The 18,563-nt window shown below is 37.4% G+C and overlaps 1 protein-coding gene and 1 long non-coding RNA gene across 9 annotated transcripts in view; one reads left to right on the top strand and one right to left on the bottom strand.

Annotated features, from left to right (window-relative positions):
* Positions 1 to 16,553, top strand: part of LOC138757616 (heat shock 70 kDa protein 4L-like) — an 84,250-nt gene extending 67,697 nt beyond the window's left edge. For all 3 annotated transcript variants that reach the window (XM_069925247.1, XM_069925246.1, XM_069925248.1), the window contains 5 exons: positions 1,367 to 1,492; positions 7,027 to 7,134; positions 9,611 to 9,730; positions 10,048 to 10,209; positions 12,954 to 16,553. In XM_069925247.1, coding sequence (XP_069781348.1) covers positions 1,367 to 1,492; positions 7,027 to 7,134; positions 9,611 to 9,730; positions 10,048 to 10,209; positions 12,954 to 13,157 — 720 coding nt within the window. In that variant the 3' untranslated portion in view covers positions 13,158 to 16,553. The remainder of the gene's footprint in view (positions 1 to 1,366; positions 1,493 to 7,026; positions 7,135 to 9,610; positions 9,731 to 10,047; positions 10,210 to 12,953) is intronic.
* LOC138757618 (uncharacterized) overlaps positions 1 to 18,563 on the bottom strand; it is a 65,157-nt gene that overhangs the window by 31,079 nt on the left and 15,515 nt on the right. For 2 of the 6 annotated variants that reach the window (XR_011353749.1, XR_011353752.1), the window contains exons 3-4: positions 3,985 to 4,103; positions 1,829 to 1,895 (exon numbers count right to left, since the gene is read on the bottom strand). The exons of 3 other annotated variants lie outside the window; for them this stretch is intronic. This is a non-coding gene — a long non-coding RNA (uncharacterized lncRNA). The remainder of the gene's footprint in view (positions 1 to 1,828; positions 1,896 to 3,984; positions 4,104 to 18,563) is intronic. One more of the 6 variants, XR_011353750.1, reaches the window with a different exon arrangement.

Here is an 18,563-nt window from a genome sequence, read left to right on the forward strand (position 1 = left end):
TGGTTAGATATAATACTCTGGGTAATTTGGAGAGTATTATTAAAAGAGTGATCTAGTTGATTGGACCTTCCATTTGTAAGAGAAATTCAAAGAAATTAATTTTACCTGTCACATTGTACTGGAGCAGCTCAAATATAACATTTCCCCTTGTAGGTTCTGTAACCTGCTGCTCAAGAAAACTATTACAGATGCTTTCTGTGAAGTCCTCAAGACTGCCATAACCAGCCTAATGTCAATGCACAATTTATGTGCCAGTTAAAGTTCCACATGACAACTGCTGTTCTGTTTTTGCATGCATATGATAATTCTTGGTTTAGTGGCTGTGCATTTCAAAAACTCCCAACAATAATCTTTCCATATACTATCCTTAATCTTTACTAAGATGGATGAAACATTCTGCTTTTTTGATATTGTGATGCCTCTCACTTTTCCCCTGACCTCATCCCTGAGAGTGTTAATACTACTTTACCTTCTTTCTGCACTACCTGATGCCCTTGGATATTTAATTCCAATCATTTTTTCCCTGCAACCATAGTTCTGTAATGGCCACTATTTGTACCCCCTTGTACAGATTTATGCCACCAGTTCATTGGTCTTGCTTTGAGTACAGGTTACAAACAACTCCATCACTTGGGTTGGTCAATAAGCCGAATTTGTACTTGGACGAAACAGGTACTTGAACTTTTTATTTAATGTTCATGACGTAACATTGTGCACATGCGCAAATTGGGGCACTATTATGGGGCATTATGCACCAACAGGATGCCCTATTTGGAGCCACAGAAGCACCCATGCCATTGCATCCCCTAACACTATAACTTTGCCACTCTTTTACCTGCCCTCCTGTGCAGCAGAGTGTGATCCTAGCTACTGCTGCCTTTCCCTGATTAACTATCTCCCACAACACTATCCAAAGTATATGTGTTTTAGAAGGAGAAGACTTTAGGGGACACATGTACTGCCTGCCTGCTGATGATTTACCTGTCATCACCCATTCTCCATCTTTAGACCTTGAAACTGCAGTGTGACCAACTCATTAAACATGTTATCAACAACCTCAAACTGAATCCATGTGCAGTTCCATTGCTGACATGCGGTCCATCGGAAACTGCAGCTGGGGTTATGCATATGTAGTTATAATGGCTAAAGTTGTGACTACAAAGTTTTTTTAATTCATACACTTTGACATTGTTGATTGTTCAGCAGGTCATTATATTTGAAGTTGGTTTGAACTTGTCAAATCTGTATCATTTGGAGAATTGAATGTAAACAGTTTCAGCAGAATTTCAGATGGAAAAATTCAATTTTATATTTCAGCATTTTTGTGCATAATGTGCTTGCTTTTTGTCTTAAACTGTTAACTTAGGGGAAAATGATAATGCAGGACAAGCTTGAAAAGGAAAGAATTGATGCCAAAAATGCAGTTGAAGAATATGTGTATGAGATCAGAGACAAATTATGTGGAGTTTATGAAAAATTCATCAACGAAGCAGTAAGTAGTTCTATAAGTTAGTCAATAAAATTATGTACAGCATTAAGATAGATATAATACAGCAAGACGTATACAAATCGGATGTTGCATATGTTGCTTTCCTCTGATGTAATCATGATCTAAGGAGTCATGAGCTAAGGAAATATTTCCCTATGCTGCAAGCACTTTTTCTGGTAACTGAAAAATAGTACTGGTTTCTTCACTAGGTGATAATACCCAGTGATGTGATGATCTGATTCAAAATGATTGCATATATATTGCATATGCTAATCGATACAAGGAACAGAAGCTTGAATAATGTCAAATATATTGGCCAAACACATTTTCAGAACTAACTTTGCTCATCCTTGTAAGAATTCTCCATGTACTGGAAGCCATTTCCAAAAATATAAATCGCCGCCTCCTGTAGGTAAATCAAATATGAACAGTATTCATGAGATGGATGATAGAAATGTAAAATCTCCTTCCAAGATGTTAACACTTGCACCAAAAATTGTTCGAAGGTAATTGATCAGGAACCATGGCTCTAACATCAGACCTGGTCTAAGAGCACCAACTTTTTTTGTATGGAAATTAGATTTTGGCATTATTGGAAAGCAGATTTATTGTGCTACAAATTCTCCATAAATCACAACCAGTGGACTGATTGGTGCTTTTATTATTTTTGGCACTTTTGCAGTGAACAAATTGGCTGCTACTGACAGTGGCAGTAATTTCTAAAATCATTATTTGGTTATTTTTTTTATTATTGCATTAAGCTCAGCTGACTTATTTGAAGAATAATATATTCAAAACAACATTTTTCCTCTGGTAATAGAAATGGAAATTGATGACTAGATAACACAACTAAACACAACATTGAAATTTTTTACTGAAAGCATAATAAGAAATTGTGGTAAAGACAAACATTTTGGGAACAATCTTTTCAATATTTTAATACTATCTTTGGCTTGGCTTCGCGGACGAAGATTTATGGAGGGGGTAAATGTCCACGTCAGCTGCAGGCTCGTTTGTGGCTGACAAGTCCGATGCGGGACTAACTAATCTTCGTCCGCGAAGCCAAGCCAAAGAAGACAATTATAATACAAATATCAAAAAGGAACAAATGATGGCTTTCACTCCACCCAACCTCCCTCCCCAAGAAAAACAAAATATATAAACTGAAAAATTTTATAAATGTAAAAGAATAACAAAAAAGAAAGTAAAAAATGATCTTTGGATTGCAGAGAGATGGCACGTAGTACAATTCACCAGTTCTAACATAAACATACAGAGGAGGATTCTGCTGTGCCAAAGAGATAAAAGAATGTCACTACAAATTCAATTCTATTGTTTGAGTTTATGGGTGTCAAATTTGTAAAAGCACTATTTATTTCTTAAATAAGTAATTTTTTTCCCCCAAAGGAATACAACTTTGAATTTTAGCATGCCACCTTGGCACAGTTAAAGATGTATCTGATTTCCAAATAATTGCAATATATTTATTGCTAATGCTAATTTGACAAATATCAATTGATAAATTGACTGTTTCAATTAGGAATTGTACCTTCAATATTTCCTAATAAAAACAAATCTGAATTTAACAAAATCAACTCCTGTAACTTGTAAAAAGTTACTTATAGACATTGAAAGGTTTCACATTTGACAAAATCCTACATCCTCATCACATCTAAAACATTGATCTGATAAATCTGATTACAATCTATTCATCTTCTGTGGTGTAAGATATAATTGATGTTAAAAAAAAAGTTATATTGAACTAATCGATACAAGGAACAGAATCTTGAATAATGTCAAAGAACATGCTTCAAGTAGTCTCGTATGGGATATGGTGGGACCTCGTGCATGTTAGGCAGTAGGACCTCGTGAGACCACACTTAGAATATTGTGTTCACTTCTGGTCACTTCATTACAGGAAGGATGTGGAAGCTCTGGAGAGGATGCAGAAGATTTACAAGGATGTTACCTTAATTGGAAAATGAGTCTTGTGAGGCAAGATTAGCAGAGCTTGGACTTTTCTCTTTGTAATGTAGAAAGATGAGAGGAGACATAATAGAGGTCTATAAAGATTGAGAGGCATAGATAGAGTGGACACCCAGCACCTGTTTCCCAGGGCAGGAATAGCAAACACCAGAGGATGTGTACAAAGTGAAGTTTAGGGGAGACATCAGGGGTGATTTATTTTGCACAGAGTTGTGGGTGCCTGGAATGCCTTGCCAGGGATAGTAGAGGAGGCTGAAACATTAGGGGCATTTGAGATACTCTTAGACAGGCACATGGATGAAAGATCAATGGAGGGTTATGGGTTAGGGAGGATTTAGCACTTTAAGAAACATGTATGGGTCGGCACAACATTGAGGGGCTGGAGTGTTCTGTGTGTTTAGCGGTGAGATCTCGCATGGATGGGGGGCAGTGGGACTGTGTACGTGCCTCTACGAGTGGCAGATATCAGCAAATTAAACTTCTATATGCAGTATAGAATTGTTTGTTACCTGTGCTGACATACAGGTATAAACCTGTTTGGTTGGCTATCCAGGCAAATCAACTTGCACAGCAGGTGGGGCAATCATAAGTGTATCTAGTAGTGTCACAATAAATCATAGTGCAAGAACTGGAAAAAAGTACAGTTTAAAAACAGTGTAAGGGCATCATTTTTTTCCAGTGAGTGACCTTGTTAAATCTAATAACATCAGGAAAGTGTTCTTGATTTTGAAGCTCCATGTTTTCAAATTCTATCTTTTGCTTGATTGAAAGGGGAAGAAGAGCAACCCGGGTTGGACGGGTCCTTTGATCACATTAGCAGCTTTCCCAAGACTGCATGATGTATAGACTGAGTCAATGGAGAGTTGTCAAGCCAACTTTATTTATTGTTCATACTGTGCTCACATGGTACAATGATATAGTTTCTCTAGAACCACTGAGCATATTTACATAGATATGTTGGGAAAGCAGTTAACACCTTAAAATATTAAGGTATTAAGCTGTATATGCTGAAAATCCATGGTGCACTGTGCACTTCTTTACTGGGAGTTCAGGAGTGTGATGGCTTGGGGGGTGGGGGGGGGAGAAAGCTGTTTCCCACTCTGGACGTAAGGACCCGAGTGCTTTGGTACTTCCTGCCAGATGGCAAAAGGGAGAACAGTTTGGGATGTGTGGAGTCTTTCACATTATTTATTGCTTTCTGTCTGCATCGATTGTAGTAGATGTCCACCATGCTAGGAAGAATTCCCCAATGGTCTTTTCTGCTGACTTGACTATCCTCTGCAGGTGGTACAGCTTCCAAACCAGATGGTGATACAGTTGCACAGGATGCTCTCACTACATCCTCTGTAGAAAGTAGTGTGGATAAAGGGTGGGAGATGACTTTGCTCAGCCTTTACAGGTGCTGCTGGGCTTTCTTGTCTATGGAGCTGGTGTTTGGGGACCAGGTGAGCTTCTCTGCCAGGTGCACACAGAGGAACTTAATACTCTTGACGACCTCAATGGTAGAGCCTTCAATGGACAGGAGAACATATCTCCCTGGGCCTTCCTGAAGTTGACAACCATCTCTTGTCTCTAATGTTCAAGTACAGTTGTTTGCTCCGCACCAGATTAAGATGGCAATGGAGGCAGGTGTGGGTGGCTTTGTGTAATGTTCTGAGCTGGATTCACCACCTACAGTGTCTAGGATGCTTTTGGTGTATCTGCAGAAGTTAATAAACATGGGAGCATGTCCCATTTCTGAAGCCTTCTAAGGAAGAAGAGATGCTGGTGCACTTCCTTAACTCTGTCAATGAGGTTGATCCTGGTTGGGTCCCTAGAAACTTGTTTCCTAGAACATGAAGCTATCTCCTGTATCCATTTCAATGCCACTGATGTGGATGAAGGTGTGGGCTCTACCACCACTTGAAGTCTATAATCAGATCCTTTGATTGAGAGGTTGTTACACTGATAACATTGTCATTGGATTGTCTCCTATATTCAATCTTGTCTTTTGAGATATGATCCATGATTGTGGTGTCATCTACAAATGGAGGTAATGTTGGAGCAGTGTTTGGCTATGCAGTCATGATTGAACAGCCTTAAATTTCTTAAGTTTACAGTATGGTAGAAACTGAATTTTGCCCAATTTTAAACCCATGCTGCCAAATTTCACCCAAATTAACTGACAACTCCATACATTTTGGATGGTGGGAGGAAACCCCATGTAATGTGGGGAGAATGTACTAACTTTGCAGACAGCTCTGGATTCTAATCTGGGTCCCTGGCACTGCAATAGTGTGCTATGTCTTGCAGGGCAAGTTTTCAAGATTATCGCAAAGAAGGAATTGACACTAATCCTCATTGTTTATGGTCAGAAAGTTGAGGATCCAGTTGCAGAGAGGATGCTGATACCCATGTCACAGAGTTTGAGGACTTATTTGGGATTGTGATACTGAAGGCATAGTTGTAAACAATCAGGAGTATGGCATAGTTGTCCTTGTATCCAGCTGCTCCAATCTAGAGTGCAGGGCCAGGGAGATGGCATCTGCTGTGAATCTATTGGTGATGGCAGGTAAATTGCAGTGGGTCAAGGCTTCTAGAGGGCAGGTGTTAATGTGGACCACAACCAACCTTCATGGTGGATGTCAAAGCAACTGGGCAATGGTCATGGAGGCATTGTCTTGTTTTCCTTTGGCACTGGGATAATAGTGAAGTACAGGTAGCAAGCAGAGGTTAAAGATGTCTGAATACTCTTCCCAGCTAGCTTGCATGGGTTCTCAGAACTTAGCCAGGCACTTTTTCTGGACAAGTGTTTTTCACAGGCTCATTCAGAAAATCTGGTATCTGCAGCAGTGACCTTAATAGATACAGATGCATGAGGCATGTAATGTTGACTCAATTAACTCTTCAAAGTGAGTGCAGAATGAATGGATTGAGCAGTTGCATGAGATTCATCCAATTCTGTGATAGTCCCCATAGGTTGTCACAAACTGGTGTCTGAAGTTTGGGACTATAAATCTTGAACAGATGTCTTTTGGCATCCTTGATTGCCTTGCAGAGATCATATCTGTATTTCTGCTATAAATCTGACTGACTTGAATTCCTTGGAGACCTGAAATTTAACAGGGAGTGGATCACTTAGTTCATTGATGATTTCCAGTTGGGGAACACTTGAATTGTTTCCTTTGGCATGCATTTGCTGCTGAGGTCTCTGGTGGTATACTTAATTTGGAATGGTTAACTGGATTAAACCAGTCACTGGCCACAATTATAGATATTGATGATCTTCAAATTCTGTAATCCTTCTCACAACTTGGTGATTTCATTAAGCTCTTTACAGAAAAGTGACATGTCACTGGCTCTAATGTTAACACATTTGATAACATGTTGGCACACGGTCTCAAAGCAATTAAATATTAAATTTATCAACTTTTGGAACTAGCTGAGTGACATTGACTAGTTCAGCTATTGTCACAGGACCACACCATGTTAAATTTTGCAGAAATATCAAAAAATATTAAAGCATTGAACAACATTCATGTGGAAAATTTTAATTTGTCTTTGCTTCTCAGGATAAACAGAAGTTTACTCAGTTGTTGGAAGATACTGAAAATTGGCTGTATGAAGATGGAGAGGACCAGCCTAAACAAATATATCTTGATAAGCTTAATGATCTAAAGGTACAGCTACAGACATTCCAAACAAAGTATTTCTGATGTTTGTCAGGTGCTTAAAATAGATTTTCAATGAATAAATAGTGATCAAACTTGTTTATTAATCTTTTGGATCATTAATAGAGAATTTGACAGAATCTGGTGACCCAGTTCTTGGCCATGAAGTGAAATAGTTATATTTGTACATCATTTTGTCCCAACATAAATTGCTTATGGGATATGTTGATATTTATGAGCTGCCAATAAACAATTTTTAGCCCAGGAAATTCTATTTTTTTTTACTATTTCTTGGCACATTGTCGCTGTAATAGCAGATGAGTATGCTGTTTTGGTAGTAATTTTTCAGTTTAGACAATTTTCTAGTGATGCATCTCACTTTATTGCATATTTCACTTCAGGGAGGCTTTGTTTTGGTGTGCCTCTAGCTACACGGCACAATAATCTGGTAGCATTTTCATTATTCTCAAAAGTACAAGTTGGCCTGAGATTTGCATTCATTTTGCAATCAAGCCTACAACAACTTGTATTTAGTTTATAATGTAGCTCAGAATAGTCAGAGTGTAGATATGAAGTAGATGGGCCAAGTATGCATTGGGATAGGTAGGAACTAAGAGGTATTAATAAGGATACAAATATACCACAACAAATTAAACCAAAAATAAAGGTAATTGATCATGTAAAGAAATTTTGCTGTCTTTGTATGTGATCAGAAGCTTGCATCAGGATCAAAAATAAAATCAAGGTAATAATCTCAATCTCACAAATTGACTGTGGAGGAATGAAGTCATGGCCATGGTTCAGAATTATGGCATGAACCAAAGCTATCTTGTTATAGTTTAATTGGAGAAAAGTTTTGCTTATCCACTTTTGTCAATAAAGCTACTTTAGAGTGTGGTTGAAGTTAAAAAGATGTATGGAAGCTGATGCAGTTTTATTTTTGCTCATAGACAGGAAGCAATCAAATGAAAGTTAGGAGGTTACCAGGGACAATCCTTGCAGAACAGAGTAAATTTTGCAGAAACGCAAAGGGAAACCATTGCAAGTGATTACAGTTTGTGGAACCAGTTGAATGGAGTCCTGTCCAAGGATTGAAGAAAACTGTAGTTACTTTCTAAAACATTTAGGAAGGGTGGCCTAGACAGTTGTATGGAATATCATTTTTAATTTAATAGTGCTACTACAAGAATATAGCAGAGGTGAAAACTTGATTTAAGAAGAAAATGAATGGAGGATGATGGCATAATCAATTATTTTGAAGAGAAGTGGAAAATTGGAGGAAGGTCAATAATTTTCAAAGACTGGTTGTTTGGTAGGGTGTTGATTGCTGAAATTGGGTGATAGTATCCATGAGCAGAAGTGTTAAGAATTATGAAGGATAGTTGAGTTTAAATGGATCAAGGAAACATTCCAAAACAGTGTTTGCTTGTGTACGAGAGAAATGGAGAATCCATAATAAGAGCAATGGAGAACTTTAAATCAACTTCAATTTGTGGTCTGGGTAAAGAGATTAAAGTGATGGAGGCACTGATTTGGATAGTATGATTTTGGTGGCAAAGCTGGAAATGTACTTGGTAGTGAAAGCAAATCAGATAGATGAGGTTCAAGATTATGAATTTCAATAGAGGTTAAAGGTCTGCTTTGCAAGTGAAAACAATGGGTGTGTGACTGCTTTATGGTCTATCCAAATGTCAAGTCTTTATTCCTTAAACAAGGAGTCGCATTTGACGAGAACACAGAATATGTGAATTATATGGACGAGCCTTCAAAATTGGAAGTGAATGTGTGGAACAGATCTGTGATTGGTGGGAAAAAAGTACTGTGAATTGAGGACCAAAGACCCCACAGTTCAATTTTTAAGTGCCAAATATAATTTAAATCTGATCTTCTGGGATAAATAAATTATTATGGGGGGGGCTTGGCGGGGGGGGGGGTGGAGGGAGAGAGTGGAAGGGAATGTGTAGGAAGTAATGAGAAAATGCAGTTGATAACAGGTGACAGTAAAACTGTACAAGAAGGTTACAAAGATTATTGCAAATTTGTTGGGAAATTTATCAAAAGAAATTTATAGGAGGATATGAGGGTTGTAGATCATGGAAAAATGGTAAATTGAGGTGAAGGTTGAAACTGGAGGCAATAAAACAATTTTTAGCTGGATAAGAGTTGATGGGACTTTAAGCAGAATGAAATAAGGTGTGAGAGGTCACTGCATGTATGCTGCACACAAGAATGATTACTATATGGAAATATTGGTGATTATGTGGCATGGAAAAGAATTAAGAAATTGAAGATGGAAGCAATGGATAGGTGGGGATGTTGGAGAAGGATAGAAATGGAAGGAGATGGCTTTCATGAATGGTACTGCTAAGTTGTTATAACCTGTTCAAAAAAGGTTGGTAAATCTTAATTTCATTACACACTGCTTCATTGGGACTGAATTTGGTCAAGTCTGTTCATATCAGAATAAAAGCTTTTTTTGTTATAGAATCTTGGCCAACCTGTTCAGGACCGATACAAGGAACATGAGGAGAGACCAAAAGCATTTGATGATTTGGGCAAAAAGATCCAGCTTTTCATGAAGACCGTAGAAGCATACAAAAATAAAGTATGGATCATAAAATATTATATTTTGTCCTAGATATTACTCTTTTGAATATTTCCAGTATTCTAACTTACCAAAATTGTATATACTGTATTTGGATGTTCCTGCAAATAAAATATGCAGGATAATTGCTATGAATAAAGTAATAATGGCAAGTAACAATATTGCTGCGGTAATTCAACTGTTTTATGCTTGGAATTTGTAATACTACCAAATTTACATCAAAATCGAATGATTAAATTGGAAAACATAATTTTTGATAAACTAATTCCAGTCAACCAAGGCTTTCAATTTTTAATATCTAAACATTAATTTAATAGGATGAAAACTATGTGCATATTGATGCTGCAGAGATGGCAAAAGTTGAAAAAAATGTCAGCTGTGCCATGGATTGGATGAATAGTAGAATGATTGGTCAGAACAACCAGATGTTGTTTCAGGATCCTATTGTTAAGGTAGCTGAGATAATGAACAAAATTAAGGTAAGAAACTACTTCTAATCAGATAATGCCTTGAAATTATATATAATTATGATATTTTAGTATTCAAGATCTAGCTCATGCAGACAATGGACTAGACAAAGTAGTTCAAGTTTATTATCATTGTACAAAAACACCATTCTTCGGTCCTCTGTGCAAAAACATGCAAACACTCAACCAGACATCACACGTACACAATATAGTATACATACATGTACAAAAATAAATAAATATTGTTTTATAAATAGTAGAATCTCAGAGGGTTTGTACGTTCAATTCATTCAGCACTGCCTGTGGGAAGAAGCTGTTCTCAGCCTGGTGGTTCTAGCTTTGATATTCCTGAATCTGTTTCTCAACAGGAGTAGCTGAAAGATGCTGCATGCAGGGTGGTAGGGGTCCTCAACAATTTGTGAGCACTCTTCAAACAACAATCCCAGTAGATAACATTGATGAGAGTGGAGGGGAGATATCAGTGATCCTCTCTGGCATCTTATGGTCAAGTAGATTGACCTCTGAAACTAATGCTCTACAGCACCTGTACCACACTGTGATGCAGCTAACCAGGGCACTCTCAATAGAGCTCCCGTAGAAAGTTGACAAGATGGTGGACAATAGGCTTGCCTGCTTGTCTTCTCAGGAAGTACAGTTGCTGTTGCACCTTCCCGACAAGTGAGGATGTGTGTCCCCAGGATAGACCAGTTCTTAAGCAGACTCAGAAGAATTTGATGCTCTCTATTCTCTCCACTACAGAGTTATTAATGTGTAGTGAAAGGTGGTTGTTCCTGGTCCTTCCGATTTCCACAGTCATCTCCTTTGTCTTGTCCACTTTGAGACTTGGGTTGTTATTCTCGCACCATATCTCAAGCTCTTCCACCTCTTCTCTGTATTGTAACTCGTTGTTGCTGATGCCAACTGCTGTCGAGTCATCTGCAAACTCGACTGCTGGAGCTGATGTAGTCGTGGATCACAACCCTGATGTGCTTGACATTCTGCTACTAACCTAAGCAGACTGGTTTTTCCTTAAGATCAGAATCCAGTTCCAGAGAAGGGTATTGAGATTCAGAGATGACAGCTTCACCAGCCCGTGGGGAATAATCATACTAAATGCTGAGTGCAGTCACTGAACAGCAGCCTGGTGTATGAGGCGTTGTTCTCCAGGTGGGTCAAGACTGAGTGGAAGGACAAGACTATAGAATCATCAGTGGAATGGTTTTGTTTATAGGCAATTTCAAATGGGTCCAGTGTTTCTGGGAGGTGTGCTTTGATGTGCACCATCACCAGACACTCAAAAGCATTTCATAAAGGAAGTCTGTGCGATGGAGCAGTTGTTATTGAGGTCTGTTACTGTCTCTCTCTTTGTTACCAAGATGATGGTGGCTGTTTTCAAACTGCAGCGACGATGGACTGCTGCATTGATTGCTGAAGATTTCTAACAACATATTCAAAGGAGGGTAGTAGGTGTTTTTTTTTCTGCTGGATGTATGTGTGACAATGTATTTGGTTCCATGGATTATGTTGAGCACTTTTCATCTTTTGGAAAAGTAATAAGGTCTATTTTTTTAATGCAGCTTGAAATATTGAACCTGACATTTCTCAGGATACATTAAGACGTCTATTGACACATACTAGATTTGGTGTACCAAAGTGAAGACTGCTCAACATTTTTAAATCACCAACACAAACTGTGGACATGGATGAAAGCAAAGCAGCCTGTGATGTTATGGATTATTAATATGACAAGTTGATTGCCTTTTAATGTGCCCTTCATCCTGATGAAAAATTGTTAACCAAAAGTAGCACCTGGTTGTTTCTCCCCATGTGTGCAACATGATCTGCTGAGTATTGCAGCATTTTGTTACTTCAGATTGAAAACATTGTCAGAATTTTTTTTAAACTATTATTCCAGTTCTTGCAGGAGTGCTGTTAGTTCTGCGTGTCATACTTTAGGGAAGGCCTGTTGGTGGGAAATATTTTCTAGAAAAATACATGATACTATGAGACAAATTTGGATGGTTCTCCTTCCAGTGGAGAATGTGGAGGTTGCATTAAGATTCAAAGTAGTGGAGAGGTGATGGACTGAATGTCTGAAGAGGGCATGCAAAATCATTGAGGACCCCTTCCACCCTGCATACAGCATCGTTCAGCTGGTCCTGTTGGGGAAGAGATACAGGAGTATCAGCCAGCACCATCAGGTTGAGGAATAGCTTCTTCCCATAGGCAGTGAGAATACTGAACAACCACAGGAACTGCTCATACTAACCATATGAGTCATGTATTCCTGAAAAAAGTATTTGTATATATGAATACTTGTCCTGCATATGTATTATTTGTACATGTTCTGTCTGGTTGAGTGTCTGCAGGTTTTGCACTGAGGACCGGAGAATGCTGTTTCATTGGATTGTACTTGTATAGTCAGATGATAATAACTTGAGAAACCATGTTGATGGTTAAAAGAACATTTCTTTGACAAAAATTAAGTCAAATGTATGTCTTGAATGGTGGAGAGATTTTTGTGACTACTTCCAAGAATTTACAAATTTCTGTTCAAAAGTGGAAAATTGGCACAACTATGATGAAAATAGAGGGAGGTGGGAGGAGGATATAATGTGAATAGTTTTCCACTGAATTATACTGATTAACTGAATGAAAAGACTAATATAAAATGAAAAATGAAGTTGCAACTTGGCATAGAATATCAAAATATGACAACTTTAGATTGAGGAAGATTTTTTTGTTCATATTCTCAGGAACTAGAGACAACTTGTGATCCTATTGTTAACCAGCCAAAGCCGAAAATTGAACCGCTTTCTGAAAAAGATAGAGCCAATGGGCCATTGCATGAGGAAAGTGGAATTGATGCAAAGCCTGAATCTAATGCAGCAGGTGGTGATAATACCAAACCAGCTGAACAGCAAAAGCCAGTGGAAAACCGGAACATGGAAGTGGATTGAAAATAACTTGTATATTTATATTTTAAAAAAAGTCCCTTTTGCATCCATCTGAGACTGCAGTTCCTGTTGTATGTCAAGCTTACATGGCGCATATTCAGTTTTTCTTAAATGTACCTGGTTCAGTATCTTTAGTATTAAAATAGTGAAAACTCAAATCCGACCAGATTGATCTAAACGGTTAGAACTGTTAGCTGTTGATTTCTCGTTTTACATCGTTGTTTTGGGTTTTTTTAATCTGGTTTACAAGCACTCAAACAGTCACTATCCTTCTGCAGCTTTCCACTTCATGCTTTATTTTTTCTTCAATTGGATATCATCAAAAAAAAATCACATGCAGGGTTTCAATTAATGGCCTAGAAATTGGTTGAACATTGATTTTGTAAAACAAAAAAAAATTGTATAATGGGATCTGTATTGCATATAATTAAGGTTCATTTTGAACTATCATGTTGCACCCTTTAGCTGATATTTTGTGTATAATTTTCTGTTTTTGAAGATGCTCTGGATATTACTACCCTGGTAAACAAGAATAATTAACAGTAATATACATGTAGCTGAGTTGTCACCCAGCTGTGCTTTGCAATATTGTGCAAAATGGGCAGAAAATTGTATTGCAGGTTAATGAGAGCATTTTAAATGGTGCTTTGAACCCTTGTGTTAAAGAGTGATAAAGATTAATTGCAGTCATATTTTCTTTCAAATATTATTAAATGTCTTTACCACTGCAGAAATGGTATTGGGTTGGGGGGGGGGGTGGTGGAAGGGAAGAGGAGGGAGAGAAGCTGCTTGTGCTTAGGACAACAGTTGATGCTATATTATCTTTTTGTATATTCTCAATTTGTTGCTAGGTGTTAATTTCACAAAACTGTAAACATTGACATTTTCTGCTTTGAAGCTTGATAATTTTGGAAAATTGGTTGCACTTAAGTTCGTGAAAATTTGCTGTTATGGGAATGTAATTGTTCTTTGCAGATTTACCCATGAATTCAAATATCAGGTATCTGAATTCCTGTGACAACCATTATTTTGTTTACCCTCTGTATGTAGCTGGCTGCAAAATTAATGCTGATGGACAATATCTAAGAAATTTGCACCACTCCATATGAATTTCTTTAGGTATGCAAAACAATTCACCAGGAAAGAAAATTAAATTCTGATAAAAGTATTTTGAAGAAATACATTTCTAGCACTTGAACATTTGTGTCTAAATGCAAGTCTCTTTAATGACTTGAGATTAGTTTGGCTATAAATTGTGCTTGGTCAACACTTGGGAATGGAAAGGTATTAGTCGAACATGTTTCAGAAAATTTCCATGGCCACTTATTATCACCTAGTCACTATTAATTTGAAATTGCTGTATCACTAATTTTCCTTTAAGGCCCTATGTTGCATTCCCTTGAGCACCACTTAGAAGCAGAGAACAACATTTTTTTTGTATATAATACCTGAATGTTCACTATATACAGCACTATATAAAGGCAGGTCTTGAGAAGTAATGAAGGGAAAAGTCTAGCTTGTTGCAGCTCCAGGTACTTTGGCCTATAGCAATGTCATCTGTACACAAGAGCAATGTTAAAATTCAAGTTATGACATAACTATATATTAAAATTTCATGTGCTGTATTTCCATATCCAGTTGGAAAGTTATGAGCTATTTCAAATTAAATGGTAAGAACTAAGAACAACTCCAGCCACACATCTGCCTACCATCATCTAAGCTTGTTCAGCATAAGATGCCTTTGAGTCTGCTCTGCCATTTTGGAAACATTTTTCTCTGCCACATTCTCTTGCCTTCTCTCCATTACCTCCCAACACTAAAGAAAATTTGATTCACATCATATCGAAAATGACAGAAGAATTTAAAAATTGATATTCCTGTCAGTATCCTTTGTGCTGTATTGAACACATTTAACCTAGGAACTGATACCTCATCATTTTTTTAAAAGTAGGACTTCCAGTCTAACCATCATCAAGACGAGGGGTATTAATAACTACAATATAATGTCCAAAATAGCTAGAAACTCAAGTTATTTGAAGAATTATCTTGGAGCTTTTTTTTATTAAAAATGAAGAGGCCAATCAGCTTGTATTTGCAGCTTAGAAGTACTGGTTTGTCCTATTTGTGCATTTTGGGGCCTGAAAACTTGAGTAACAGTCATGTTGGATTAGACTTCTGTACCTTCATTGAAATGTCAAATCAACTAATAAGTATAGGGATTGATATGCAGTCAGTCTTATAAATTTTTTAAAATCAAAATGCTTCTGGTTTTTAAATAGTGATCAAAATAGCAATGATATCGAGGTGAAATAGTATCTTGAAAGATTTGAACATGCTCACCCTATTGCCCATCTATACTAATCCAATTTGTATTAGATCTGTATCTCTCTGGGTTGACTATTCTTCACTTCTAACAGTCTCTCAACTGTAGTGACTATATCTGATTTCACCTTTGACAGTGTTTGAGATATCAACTATTCTATGTAAAATATTTCCCTAAAGTCCATTTAAACATTGCTTGTTCACACCTTAAATCTATGCCCTCTTTTTAAAATATAAAATTTTTTAGACCATACAAAATTAAAAAATACAAATCCATAAGTTGACAAATTTATGGTGCATGATAGTTGTAATTCACCCACCCCCACCCAAAAGACCCTGGGGGGAAAAAAGTGGGAAGGGAAAGAGGGAAAAATTAGAAAGGTTGCTGGAAATTATCATTCACTCCATGGATTTCATTAATTAACTAGTCTTGAAGAGGTTAATGTGTACTTGGACTGGAATTAATGCAACTAAAGGTTTACACCCAAGATCTATAAATATGGTCTTCATATTTGCAGAAACATGTCATACTTTTTTCTTAGGTTGTAAGTAATTTTCTCAAGGGAATGTATTTCTGCATTCCAGATGGGAGTCAGACTTCCAAGTAACTCCCAATGCAATTTTAACATTCAACTTGATATTTCAATTTTGGTCTTGTCCCCATTATATTTCCCAGTAAAAAAAACAATTCTGGGTTTTGTGAAAATGGAATTCCAACAATCTTCTAAAAAGTTTCCTAAATCCACCTAAAAAGGTCTCACTTTGGAACGTGATTAAGTCGAGTGTTAGAAAGTTCCTGTCTCCTCGCCTCATCTAAAATATTTATCTGATAAGTGACTAACTTATTTAATTTCTGTGGCATGAGATAACTGATGCAAAAAAAAATTGTACTAATCTATTATCTTCCATTTAGTTTTCATACTGTCCTTGCATAAAATCAGTCCAGTTTTGCTCATCATACACATTTAAGTCTGATTCCCATCTCTGTCTAGATTTTATGAACCCCTTGTTTACAGGTTCCTGGTTGAAGTAAGAAATACATTGCTGAAGTAAATGTCTTTGTGTTTCCCTTTTGAATCAGAGTCTGCCCTCTTATTTTTGATCTAGGAAAAAATACTACTCTTTACCCAACCAATGACAGTACTTCCTCTGCACTAAGATGGGTTCCTTACACAAAGGAATAAAATTATCTTTTTTTGGCATGTCACCTGTGGCTAATGCAGTTGCCTCAGCAATCTTTCATCACTGCCTGGGATAGATGTCATCCAGCTTTCAGGATTTAACAGAATGCAACATACTCCAGATTATCCCATAAGCTCAATACCTTCTATAACAAATAAACTATCAGAATAATTTGGGAGGTTAAACAAATTTTTGGAGGTAAAGGTATGATTGACATTTCAAGTCCAGCCTCTGTTTTTGGGACTAAATTTTACTTGAGTGCTTAAAGCAATTTGATTTTTTTTTCTCCATATTTTCCAGCAGCTACAATTTCTTGTGTACTTGGTGAATGAAGGTAGGTAGTATTCATTTAGGACTTTGCACTCAAGATTGGCTCCACACATAGATCACGCCTTTGGTCCCTCAGAGGACCCATTCTTTCCCTGGCTGCCTTTTTGTTCTTGAAATATTTCTATAGAATGTCTTGGGATTTTCCTTAATCTGGCCGAGAATATTTCCTGAACCTTTGCCTTCAATTTCTTTCTTATTCCAATGTCTCCCTCAATGCCACTTGTCTTTGCTATGTTTCCCTCAAGATTCCCTAATTTTGACAGTTTCACCTTTAACTTTACTAGTTATGCTCCCTGACTTATAAAAGTCTACTAGGACTTCTGGTCTCTTATTCTACTGAAATCAGCCTTCCCCCCGATTCAATATCTTAATTGGAGGACCTACTTTAAAACTTGCAGAATTATGGCCCTAAACAGTTCCCACTCACTTTCACCACCTGCTAGGTTTCGTTTCTTAAGTACTGGTATCTACTAGGATTTCCAACATTGTCTAAAAAAGACTTGGATACACTTAAAATTTCTGCTCCATTTGTATCCCTTGTACTAAGGTAATCCTGGTCAATATTGGAAACATTAAAATTGCTCAGTTTTACAACAATTTTGCTCTTGCATCATTCTATGATTTATTTTTTATCTGTTCCCCTAATTCCTGGTGATTATTGGGAGACCTAGATTATAAACTCAGCAAAGTGAGCATGTCTCTTCCTAAATTTTGCACTTCTGGACTTGGAGAATCCCTTCAGGATATTGGCTAAGTACTGCCATTCCCCATAAATAGTAGTGCAACTCCTTGCATTTTTTCCTCCATCATATCCGAAACTTCTGAACCTCAGGAGGTTAAGCAGACATGATTGAAATAATATGATTCTAAGTGCTACTTCATGCACTTAAATCACCCATTCTCAACGAGGGCCCTACGACCCTCCTGGGGGCCATAGCACATACAAGTAACAGCCTTGCTTTCATCTGAAATAACTTTATGTAGTCAGTAGGAGAGAAATGAGTAAGAAATCAAAACTTGACTGCTTCACAGGGAAGGAGTCCATAAACTTTGAGTACAGTCCTAGGGGTGGGGGTCATAGCTGAAAAAGGGTTGAGAATAACTAACTCTTCTAAACTCACTTGACATACCTGAGTCTTATTGCATTAAAGTAAATGCAGTTGAATCTGCCAGCCTCTACACTCCCCCCATTTGCTGCACTCTTACTATGCTTCCCACTTCTGTCATTAGTTTAAATCAGTGGTTCTCAGCCTTTTTCTTTCCACTTATATCTTCTTTGTCTTTGGCTTGGCTTCGCGTATGAAGATTTATGATATAGAACAATACTGTTATGAAAACAGTAATTTGTATATTCTCTCGGTAATAACATTGTTAGAAAGTGGGACAAGGGCCTGCAAAGTGAGATTAGGGAATTAAGCAGATGTTTAAAGAACAAAGACCTCTTGGGTCATAATCTTGTGCCATATGCAAGTAAGAATCGAACATGGATAGGAAAAATGAATCCATGACCAGAGTTGGTGCAGGAGGAAGAATAGGTTCTTGGATTTCTGCAATCACTTCTGGAATAGGTGGCAC

Source organism: Narcine bancroftii, chromosome 3 (genome assembly GCF_036971445.1).
Source record: "Narcine bancroftii isolate sNarBan1 chromosome 3, sNarBan1.hap1, whole genome shotgun sequence".
Lineage (NCBI taxonomy): Eukaryota > Metazoa > Chordata > Chondrichthyes > Torpediniformes > Narcinidae > Narcine > Narcine bancroftii.